Source organism: Salvelinus namaycush, chromosome 2 (assembly GCF_016432855.1).
Source record: "Salvelinus namaycush isolate Seneca chromosome 2, SaNama_1.0, whole genome shotgun sequence".
In the NCBI taxonomy this organism is placed as follows: Eukaryota; Metazoa; Chordata; class Actinopteri; order Salmoniformes; family Salmonidae; genus Salvelinus; species Salvelinus namaycush.
In genome coordinates, this window is record NC_052308.1 from 57,460,673 (window position 1) to 57,473,167 (window position 12,495).

The 12,495-nt window shown below is 42.2% G+C and overlaps 1 protein-coding gene across 1 annotated transcript in view; it reads right to left on the reverse strand.

Annotated features, from left to right (window-relative positions):
* The window catches only part of LOC120064803 (CSC1-like protein 2), a 102,388-nt gene that overhangs the window by 25,116 nt on the left and 64,777 nt on the right, over nt 1-12,495 (reverse strand). The window contains exons 15-16 of the mRNA XM_039015405.1: nt 5,137-5,290; nt 4,029-4,135 (exon numbers count right to left, since the gene is read on the reverse strand). Of these exons, the coding sequence (XP_038871333.1) occupies nt 4,029-4,135; nt 5,137-5,290 (261 nt within the window). The remainder of the gene's footprint in view (nt 1-4,028; nt 4,136-5,136; nt 5,291-12,495) is intronic.

Consider the following 12,495-nt stretch of genomic DNA (forward strand, 5'->3'; position numbering starts at 1 on the left):
CAAAAATAGCTTCTCTGCGGTCACAGACTTTTTGAGCAATTATTACAAGATGAGGGGAAAGTATTTTGATCAACTATTTTGAACTAGAATAAATGCTGCACTATTATCAATTACCAACACAATTCCAGTAAAAAAAGAAGACTAAGAAATACTGAAGCCTACCATTACTATATCCAACCCAACTGTTTTTTGCCACTATCATCCCAGTGGTTTTCAAACTTTTTGAACAGCGACCCTCAAAAAGGAGTGGTGCAACCCCTCACGCACACACATGCATGCACACGTAAACATGCATCCACAATGGCGCCACAAGTGTAGCCTGTCATTACAGCCATAAACGGTGACGCATAAACTGCTCTTTACACCTGCATTTGGATCGGAAGGTCATTCATTTTAGTAGCCAATATCAACAAGGGCTATATCATGTCACTACTCTGGAGTCAACGCAGTTGGCTTGTGGTTAGTGTCTGACCTGAGATTGGAAGGTTGTGAGTTCAATCCCTGGCTGAGTTAAACCAAAGAGTGTAAAAATGGGACCTGATGCGTCTCTGCTTGGCACTCAGCATTAAGATGCTGTAGATTGAGGGTAGGCCCTGTGCTAGAGTAGCGTCCTGTCCAGACTCGCGCTAGAGAAACAGGAGATCGGCTCCTACCCTATGAGCCGCTACGGCTCGCATAAGCTTGTGCAAGGCTACATCTGCATTGCTTGTTGTTTGGGGTTTTAGGCTGGGTTTCTGTATAGCACCTTGTGACATCGGCTGATGTAAAAAAGGCTTTACAAATACATTTGATTGACTGATTACTTACTCTGGAGTCCAGACAGAGCAAGCTAAATGATATGCCCTACTTGTAGCAGAGGTTCCAAGATCAGATGGAAAGCATATTCTGTCTGCACCGTGCCATCACCTTGGAGTGCAGCCTGTCGGCAGAGTCCACTTTGCCAGCCGGGTAGCCCTGTTCTTCCTCACAAATATTGTAATAAATTTGCCAGAATGTAACTTCATCCCATAATAATCTTCATCCCACAATATTGAAGGCATTGTGATGTTACATTTGCTTATATTTCAAAATATAGCCAGTAGGCACACAAACTAGGCCTGTCTGAAATATGAAAAAGATTAATCAAATCAGTTTTTGCCCAGGAAAGTTATAATTTTTTGCCCAGCAAGTTATTTTTGGTCACTAACTTAGATATGCGAGCCAACCTTTGCATGCCAATGCTGATGAATTGTCATTGGTTAAAAATCTAAACGGTTTATTTTTTACTGACTCCAAAGCGTGCGGCGCAGGCCACGTAGCCTATTTCTATGCTCAGCAAGCCGTGTGCTCTCCTATTACATGCTGACCACACCACTCGCGTTACGTGCACGAGCGTTGCAAAATAAATGTACACATACATGTTATTCAATCATTTCATCCAACCTGGTTGCAAGCGTCAACGAGCACCTCCGTAGCCAGGCGCTAAAATAGAAATTGGTTCTATTATTTACACTTGACGCACTGCAAGTCCAGCCTCTCCCATCTCCTCATTGGTTTTTAGGAGCATATACCCACGTGAGTGATCGAAAGCTGAACTGAGGTCCACACTAGTCCAGTTGGTGGTGGTAATGCACCTTAAAGTTTGTTGCCAACCACCATATAAATTCCAAAGAAGACTGAAGGAGGAGAGATTACTAGAAACTAACTAGGCTTACCCTTTTATCTGTGGATTAATTGTCAGAGTAGAGGACCTTGTGTATTTCAAGTAAAATAACCCAATGTTTATATCCCAGGACAAATTAGCTAGCAACATCAAGCTAGCCAACTAAATGGCCATGAATGTTTCATGCGTTTCGACATGTCCCCAAATGAATAGAGTTCATTTTGATATTTGGTGTGGATGGACAAAATCAAGCATTGTCGTCATTCCATTCCCGTACTGTATATTGCAACACTTAAACATTTCTGTTTCATGTTCGATACAATACATTTTCACTTACCATTTCTTACCCTTTGAGTGGGCGCGATGTTTATTGTGCACATGAACATTCGCAAGACTCATGAGGTAGAAGTGCTGTTTATTTAATTCAATGTATGATTTCCTTTGTTCATATTTCCCAGGTTATGTCGGAGTTCCGTGTGTCTGTGTCCTATCATTCTGGTTGTGCATAACATGTTGACTATACCGGGCACGTGCGTGTGTCTGCCATCGGGCGCATGTTGATTTTATCTATCAAAATCCTGCCTCCTAGGGAGTTTTTCCTAGCCACTGTGCTTCTGTCTCTGCATTGCTTGATCTTTGGGGTTTTAAGCTGAGTATCTGTAAAGCACTTTGCTGATGTAAAAGGGCTTTATAAAATAAATCTGATTGATTGATAACTCATCATTTAGGGAAGAGCAACTCCAGTCCCCGCCGTGTTTGCCGATTTCTGTCCTTTACACCAAATCAGCATCTCATTTGGACCTGGAAAATCCCTAGGACCAGTATGGCCTAACCTACGGTGCAACTTGCAAAGCATACACACTACCGGTTAAAAGTTTTAGAACACCTAATCATCCAAGGATTTTTATTTATTTTTACTGTTTTCTACATTGCAGAGTAATAGTGAAGACATAAAATCTATGAAATAACATATATGGAATCATATAGTAACCAAAAGTGTATTTTTGAAATATGTGAAATTCTTCAAATAGCCACCCTTTGCCTTGATGACAGCTTTGCACACTCTTGGCATTCTCTCAACCAGCTTCACCTGGAATGCTTTTCCAACAGTTTTGAAGGAGTTCCCACATATGCTGAGCACTTGTTGGCTGTTTTTCCTTCACTCGGCGGTCCGACTCATCCCAAACCATCTCAATTTGGTTGAGGTTGAGGGATTGTGGAGGCCAGGTCATCTGATACAGCACTCCACCACTCTCCTTGTTGGTAAAATAGCCCTTACACAGCCTGGAGGTGTGTTGGGTCATTGTTCCGTTGAAAGACAAATGATAGTCCCACTAAGCGCAAACCAGATGGGATGGCATATCACTGCAGAATGCTGTGGTAGAAATGCTGGTTAAGTGTGCCTTGAATTCTAAATAAATCACAGACAGTGTCACCATAACACCTCCTCCTCCATGCTTTACAGTGGGAAATACATCGGTTCATCCACACCGCGTCTCACAAAGACACCGCAGTTGGAAACAAAAAATCTCAAATTTGGACTCCAGACCAAAGGACAAATTTCCCCCGGTATAATGTCCATTGCTCGTGTTTCTTGGCCCAAGCAAGTATCTTCTTCTCATTGGTGTCCTTTAGTAGTGGTTTCTTTGCAGCAATTCGAGCATTCAGGCCTGATTCACACAGTCTCCTCTGAACAGTTGATGTTGAGATGTGTCTGTTACTTGAACTCTGTGAAATATTTATTTGGGCTGCAATCTGAGGTGCAGTTAACTCTAATGAACGTAGCCTCTGCAGCAGAGGTAACTCTGGGTCTTCCTTTCCTGTGGCGGTCATCATAGCCAGTTTCATCATAGCAGTTGATGGCTTTTACGACTGCACTTTAAGAAACTTGAAAAGTTCTTGACATTTTCTGGATTGACTGACCATGTCTTAAAGGATGGACTGTCATTTCTCTTTGCTTATTTGAGCTGTTCTTGCCATTATATGGACTTGGTATTTTACCAAATAGGGCTATCTTCTGAATTCCCCCCTTATCTTGTCACAACACAACTGATTGGCTCAAACGCATTAAGGAAAGAAATACCACAATTAACATTTAACAAGGCACACCTGTTAATTGAAATGCATTCCAGGTGACTACCTCATGAAGCTGGTTGAGAGAATGCCAAGAGTGTGCAAAGCTGTCATCAAGGCAATGGGTGGCTATTTGAAGAATCTCAAATATAAAACACTTTTTTGATTCCATATGTGTTATTTCATCGTTTTGATGTCTTCACTATTATTCTACAATGTAGAAAATAGTAAAAATAAACAAAAACCCTTGAATTAGTAGGTGTTCTAAAACTTTTGACCGGTAGTGTAGTTAGGATAGGAAAGTGAACAGTACCTCGTCCAGTGTTTCTCGAAGAAAGCAGAGTAGTAGACGATGGTGGGCAGCAGGGCAGAGAAAGCCCACAGGAGCAAAGTAGGGAAGAACTGGGTGATGATGGGGTTCTGGAGAAAAAATGACAGGGGAACAGACAGACAGACATTTCCTCAACTGTCAACAAAGCCTTGCTCCGCAAAGGCCCTCAGATTCAGCTCTGTACCAAAAAGCATTAGATTCTGTCCAACTGCAATCTATAACACCATGCTAAGAACAATGACTGAATTCTCACTGACCAAAGTACTAATGCAGGGCAGGGTATGACTATTAAATTACGTCAGAAGCTTTGCTGGTTTTGATTCTTACCCTCTAATCAAGGGCTGAATCAGACCTGGGAAATCAGGGTTGTGTTCATTAAAGGCATGAAATTAAATGGAAATTCACCAATAACAATAATCATTTTCCATTTTCCGTTGCAAAACATTTAAAACGTTATTTTGTGGTCTACCATAATACAAAGTTTATTCAAACCTCTCCTCGGGGATCCCCAGACATTTCAAAATCTTTGTGTAACCCTGAACTAGCTCTCACCTAAATGACCTAGTCAAAGGCTTGATGATTGTTGACGAGTTGAATCAGGTTTGCAAGCTCTGGAATATATCAAATACATGGAACGGCTGGGGGTTTAAGAACCATTGCCCTAATAAACACAACCCAGATTAACTCTGGTCAATCAATGACATTCAATTAACAAACAAGTAGAAATGAAAACTAGCAGTGATATGGATTTTTAGGGCTGGAATAAATAGCCCTGTACAAGGGCGTACTAGCAATTTCACAGTGCATCATTTTCTTTCATTATGTCAACGTATAATCAATTTGAGATGTTTCAGTTGACAAAGCCTTTTTTTAAATACATATTTTAAAGGTATTTTCAGATTGAACATATAGTGGGAGAGAACGACAGTGGGAAAAGATAGAGAAAGGTTGTATCAAAGGGCAGAAGGCTGGATTCGAACCCATGCCGGTACTGAGGACCTGTGTAGCAGAGGCTGCTAGACCAGCTTGGCCACGACAAAACCTTTGATATGTAGTGAAATACATTGGGGGATATCGAAGATTTCCTTACATTGAGATACTCCACAGGCTTGGTGACGTTAAACTTGTCCATCGTGGAGATAATGATGGCGGGCGTGGTGAGAAAGAAGAGCAGGAGGAAAAGGATGCAGTTGATGATGAAGCAGCGAATCCACCAGGAAACCCCCCCCAACGATAAATGCTCCCTGTCAGAGAGAAGTTGATATACACAGAGATCATTTGTAAATCATCCAACATTTAAACAAGTCATCCCAATATGCACATTAAAGTGTTACCTTCATATCAGACTTAATACAATACCTTCTGGTAAGGTAATATAAATAAGAAAAATAGAACAGTAGTTTGTGTTCATCACTTAAAAGATGTCAATACAATCATAAGATGTGTTGATCTATCTACGGATATCAAATTTATCGACAAAAATTCCCACCCGTGTGCACACGCACATACTACTATTCTGTTTTATGGGCCCTGACCAATTGTGCTATTATTCTAAGAATTTTTTGCTGATCTTAACTTTTTGGTACATGATGTTACCGCCATCGTTTCCTATAACCGAAAGAGCTTCTGGATATCAGAACAACGATCCTCGATTTGGAAGAGGATTTCTACTTCAATGAGTCAGTGACGAAGGACAGGCACAAACCCCAGACATTCAAAAAAGGAAGAGGCAGCGTTATAGAGGCTACCTCCCGGGTGGCGCAGTGGTCTAGGGCACTGCATCGCAGTGCTAGCTGCGCCACCAGAGTCTCTGGGTTCGCGCCCAGGCTCTGTCGCAGCCGGCCGCAACCGGGAGGTCCGTGGGGCGACGCACAATTGGCATAGCGTCGTCCGGGTTAGGGAGGGTTTGGCCGGTAGGGATATCCTTGTCTCAGTATGTAAAATGTAATGAAATGTAAAAATGTAATAAAAAAATGTATGCACTCTACTGTAAGTCGCTCTGGATAAGAGCGTCTGCTAAATGACTAAAATGTAAATGTAAATGTAAAGAAATGGCGTGTGGGATACCTGACGAGACTATGTCGACGAGTGGATAAACCACCTCTACCCTCCGTTCTATTGGCGAATGTGCAATCACTGGAGAAAAAAACTGGACGAGCTACGTTTGAGACTATCATATCGACATGATCTGAAGAAATCTAATATCCTATGTTTCTCCGAGTCGTGGCTGTTTCTTTCTATATAAACGGCAGGACATAACTGCAGCGTTGGGTAAATTCAAGGAGGGTGGTGTGCGTCTCTGTTAAAAGCTGATGCGCAATCTATATTATTAAGGAAGTCGAGGTTTTGCTCGCCTGAATGAGAATACCCCATGATAAGCTGTAGACTAGGTATTCCCAAACTGGGGTACGTCAAATAAAAACATAAAATAAAAAAGATTTACATTATTAAAAATATATTTTTTTAAATTATGCATTTGTTGAAACTTTTTTTTCGTTCACATTTTCAAACAGTCCATTTGTATTTTCCAACGGGGAAATACATTTGGGCGAGTTTTTTTTCCCCCTCGCCTGAGTAGCCTCGTTTCACTGCCAAAAATAAAAATAAACCATCTAGTGTTCAGCGAAATAACAACACAATGTCAAATACAGGTAGCCTAGTCAAATAATTAACATTCAATCACATTAACCCATACTCTCTTGCGGGAATACTACTAACGGTCCATATGTAGCCAAACATAGCTGCTGCTCATGTTATCTGTACTGATGGCGCAAAAGCCATGACAGGGAGACATAGGGAAGTAGTAACGCGCGTGCAAGGAGTTGCTCCCGACGCCACTTGGGTACACTGCAGAATCCACCTACACTGCAGCATCCACCGAGAGGCTCTTGCTGCTAAGGGAATGCCTGACAGCTTGAAAGACGTTTTGGACACTACAGTGAAAAATGGTTAACTTTGTTAAAGCAAGGCCCCTGAACTCTTGTGTATTTTCTGCACTATGCAATGATATGGGCAGCGACAATGTAACGATTTTACAACATATGCTGGTTATCAAGGGGCAAAGTATTGACATTTTTTTTTTTTTTTTTTTTTTTTTTTTAGAAACGAGCTTAAAGTTTATTTTACTGACCATAATTTTCACTTGTCTGACGGCTTGCATGATGACGAGATTCTCACATGACTGGCCTATCTGGGTGATGTTTTTTCTCGCCTAAATGATCTGAATGTAGGATTACAGGGACTCTCCGCAACTATATTCAATGTGCGGGACAAAATTGAGGCTATGCTTAAGAAGTTGGAGCTCTTCTCTGTCTGCATTAACAAGGACAAGACACAGGTCTTTCCATCATTGTATGATTTTCTTGTGTGCAAATAAACTCAAGCTTACGGACAATGTCAAATGTCATATAGTGAAGCACCTGAGTGAGTTGGATGCCCTATTACGCAGGTATTTTCCCGAAACGGATGACACAACCAACTGGATTCGTTATCCCTGCCCTGCCCTGCCCTGCCTCCAGTCCACTTACCGATGTCTGAACAAGAGCCTCATCGAAATTGCAACAAGCGGTTCTGTGAAAATTTAATTTAATCAGAAGCCACTGCCAGATTTCTGGATAGGGCTGCGCTCAGAGTATTCTGCCTTGGCAAAGCGTACTGTTAAGACACAGATGGCCTTTGCAACCACGTACCTATGTGAGAGTGGATTCTCGGCCCTCACTGGCATGAAAACTAAATACAGGCACAGACTGTGTGTGGGAAATGATTTAAGACAGACTCTCTCCAATACAACATTGCAGAGTTATGTGTATCCTTTCAAGCACACCCTTCTTATTAACCTGTGGCGAGTTATTCACAATTTGATGAACAAATAAGGTTTATATGTAAGGATGGTTAAATAAAGAGAAAAATTATTGATTATTATTTGGGCCCTGGTCCTATAAAAGCACTTTGTCACTTCCCACAAGCCGGGCTGTGACAAAAACTCACACTCATTCTTATGTTTAATAAATGTATTGTATAGTGTGTGTGCGTGGCAGGCTTACAATCATGGCAAAAAACAAAATTTGAGAGTGTGCTGACCCTGGTGCTAGAGGGGGTACGCAGCTGGAGGTTGAATGTTTGAAGGGGTACGGGACTATAAAAAGCTTGGGAACACCTTTTATGATCTATGTAAATAGACAGATTCTAAATATCACCACAAACTGATGCTGGCTGGCACTAAAACCACACTCAACGAGCTGTATAGGGCCATAAGCAAACAAGATAATGCTCATCCAGAGGCGGCGCTCCTAGTGGCCGGTGATTTTAATGCAGGAAAACTGAAATCAGTCTTAACTCATTTTTACCAGCATGATCACCTTTACGCCACACACAGAGACACATACAAAGCTCTCCCTCACCATCCACTTGGCACATCTCTATCCTCCTGATTCCTGGTTACAAGCAAGACTTTAAAATCAGGAAGTTCCAGTGAAGCACTCAATACAGAAGTGGTCTGATGAAGCAGATGCTGAGCTACAGGACTCGGGATTCATCCGATGGCATTGAAGAGTTTACCACAGTCATCGCCTTCATTAATAAGTGAATCTACAACGACATCCTCACCAGTGGAGGCTGGTGGGAGGAGCAATAGGAGGGCAGGCTCATTGTAATGGCTGGAATTAATCAATTGGAACGGAGTCAAACATATGCTTCCTTATGTTTGATACCATTCCATTTATTCCATTCCAGCCATTACAAGGAGCCGGTCCTCCTTTAGCTCCTCCCACCAGCCTCCTATGGTCCTCAGAGTGACCATGCGTACATATCCCAATCAGAAGCCATGGATTACAGCCAACATCCACACTGAGCTAAAGGCTACAGTCGCCACTTTCTAGGAGCAGGACACTAATCTGCACGTTTATAAGAAATCCCGGGACGCCTTCCGAAGATCAAACAGGCAAAGTGTCAATACAGGACTAAGATCGAATCCTACTACACCGGCTCCGATGCTCGTCGGATGTGGTAGGGCTTGCATTCTATCAAGGATTACAAAAAGGGAAACCAAGCCACGAGCTGCCTAGTGATTCGAGCCTACCAGTCTAGCGAAATGCCTTCTATTCTTACTTCGAGTCAAGCAACACTGAACGATGCATGAGAGAACCAGCTGTTCTCGATGACTGTGTGATCACACTCTCCGTAGCCAATGCACTGGACGTTTTACTGTCCATATCAGGGGATCTCTTTCCATGACACATTATTTATATTCTAGAGAATAAAGACCATTTCCAATGTACATTTTGAGTTTTGTGGATATGTACCATATCCTGAAAAAGTCTGAATCCAGATGTGGCTTTTAGACATATGATATTGGGATTACGCCGCTTATCAAACATGGACATTTCCTATGGCCAGATAAGGACTCATTCAATATCCTGAGATATGAGACATCCTATTTTCTCTCCTCGTTTTGACAAATACTGACTGTATACATTGCATATCTGTTTTCTCAGCACACTCAAAATATGAAGATATATTGATTCCAGATATGCTTCTTTTGGCTGAGGTCCATATCTGGATCTTGATTTGCTAAAGCATGATTTCTGATGCATTTGAGCTTTGAGCACATGCTCAATAATTTGACGAATATGAAATCCATATTTCTTTCACGCACAAATAATGTTTAGATACCCACCAGATATCATAAATGGTATGGCAGGATATTGACTCATTAGATATCCTGAGATAGGCCTGTGGATATCTTATTTTCTCTATATGATGACAAATATTGACAGTAGGCCTGCAAGGCATATTTTCTCAGTACATACAATGCATATGCTCTTGACTGAGGTCCATATCAGGATCTTGATATGCATTTTACTATGCTAAATAAGGAACATTTCTGATGCTTATTTGAGGACTTGCTCAAATATTAAACCATGTCATTCTTTCAGAAACTAGCTATAATTTTGATATTGCCTCTGGATAATGGCGCGAATAAACTGCAGGCTAAAAAAGCACTGTAACTGGTAGCCTAGCAACAAGTTCCAACTGTCATTTTGGAATTTGGGCACCACAAATAAGTGTGTAAACTGTGTGTTCCAACTGACAACTGGATAGACAAAGAAGTGAGAAGCTGTTCAAAAAAATACCTCAAAGAAGTTAAAGCTAAAGTACGTATCTAATTTAGGATGTTTTTGTTATCTTAGTAACTAGAATCAGGAACGTTAGCTAAGTTCCTGACATATCGTACGGGTCTTATTCTGTAATTTCTGGGCTTTTTGTTTGTTTCTGTTTTTGTGTGGCTTAATCCAACTTGTATACTCATTCAGACTTAAAATATTTGCTCTATACAGCCAAAATGTACCCTTTAGATTGGAATGTAATTACGCTCCTTAGTAAAGACAGCAAAGATAAGTTGTGTACGTATGATACATGTTCTTTATGTGCTCTTGAATAAAAATGTATGTAATGTAATTTTAATTTTAATAGAATATTCTACAAATATGTAAGCGGGTGCACGAGCATCAGGTGTATGTCTTGAACGTTGGGATTGGATGATTGTAGAAACCTTCCCATTACGGAGGATATCCTAGCTCCGTATATGAAAGGAAGGACATGCGTATCTGGAGCATGTCTACTCCTTATATCTAATAAAATGTCAGATACCCCGAAATATATAGATAAAGATATCCCCTGATGTTGACCCTTTTTGCCCAGTGACGTGAGTAAGACCTTGAAACAGGTTAACATACAAGGCCACAGGGCCAGGCGGATTACCAGGACACGTACTCAGAGCATGCGCTGACCAGCTGGCAAGTGTCTTCCCTGACATTTTCAACCTCTCTCTGACCCAGTCTGTAATACCAACATGTTTCAAGCAGACCACCATAATCCCTGTGCCCAAGAACGCCAATGTAACCCATCTAAATGACTATGTGTAGCCCTCACATCTGTAGCCATGAAACACTTTGAAAGGCTGGTCATGGCTCACATCGTCCCAGACACCCTGGACCCACGCCAATTCGCCCCAACAGATTCACAGATTACGCAATCTCTATTGCACTCCACACTGCCCTTTCCCACGTGGAGAAAAGGAACACCTACGTGAAAATTGCTGTTCATTGACTACAGCTCAGCATTCAACACCATAGTGCCCTCCAAGCTTGTCACTAAGCTAAGGAACATGTGACTGAACACCACCCACTGCAACTGGATCCTGGACTTCCTGACGGGCCGCCCCATGTAGTGAGGGTAGACAACAACACATCCGCCAGACTGACCCTCAACACGGGGGCCTCTCAGGGGTGCATACTTAGTCTCCTCCTGTAATCCCTGTTCACCCACGACTGCGTGGCCATGCACGACTCCAACACCATCATTAAGTTTGCCGATGACACGGCGGTGGTAGGGCTGATCACTGACGACGATGAGACAGCTTACAGGGAGGTGGTCAGAGACCTGGCAGTGTGGTGCTAGGACCACGACCTCCCCCAACGTCAGCGAGACAAAGTAGCTGATCGTGGACTACAGGAAACAGAAGGCCAAGCACTCCTGCATTCACTTCGACGGGGCTGTAGTTGAGTGGGTTTTGGGTTCCTCGGTGTCCACATCACTAAGGACCTATCATGGTCCAAACACACCAACACAGTCGTGAAGAGAGCACGGCAATGCCTCTTCCCTCTCAGGAGGCTGAAAAGATCTGGATCCTCAAAAATTGCTACAGCTGCACCATTGAGAGCATCTTGATAGGCTCCCTGTCATCCAGGACCTCTATACTAGGCGGTGTCAGAGGAACGGCCTAAAAATTGTCACAGACTCCAGCCACCCAAGACATAGACTGTTCTCTCTGCTACCGCACGGCAAGCGATACCGGAGCGCCAAGTCTGGGACCGAAAGGCTCCTGAACAGCTTCTACCCCCAAGCCATAAGACTGCAGAACAGTTAATGAAATGGCTACCCAGAGTATTTTCATAGACCCCCTTTTTTCTTCGCACTGACTCTCTTACACTGGCTGTGGACCCCAGGAAGAGTAGCTGCTGCCTTCGCAACAGCTAATGGGGATCCTAATAAAATACCAACATACGGTCTATGCACACTTACTGGACTCATGGACACATACTACACTAACATTCCAATACACACACATGCATATTGATGCCACACACACTCACAGACACACTTTCACATATATGCTACTGTTACGCTGTTTATTACCTATCCTGATTGCCTAGTCACTTTTACGCCTACCTACATGTACATATTACCTCAATTACCTCGTACCCCTGAACATTGACTCGGTAACAGTACTTATTTTATATAACCTTGTACTTGTTTTTTAATTGTGTTACCATTGTCTTACTTTTTAACTCCGCAATGTTGGAAAAGGGCTTGTAAGTAAGCATTTAGCGGTAAATTCTACACCTGTTGTATTCGGCGCATGTGACAAATAACGTTTATTTTGATTTGA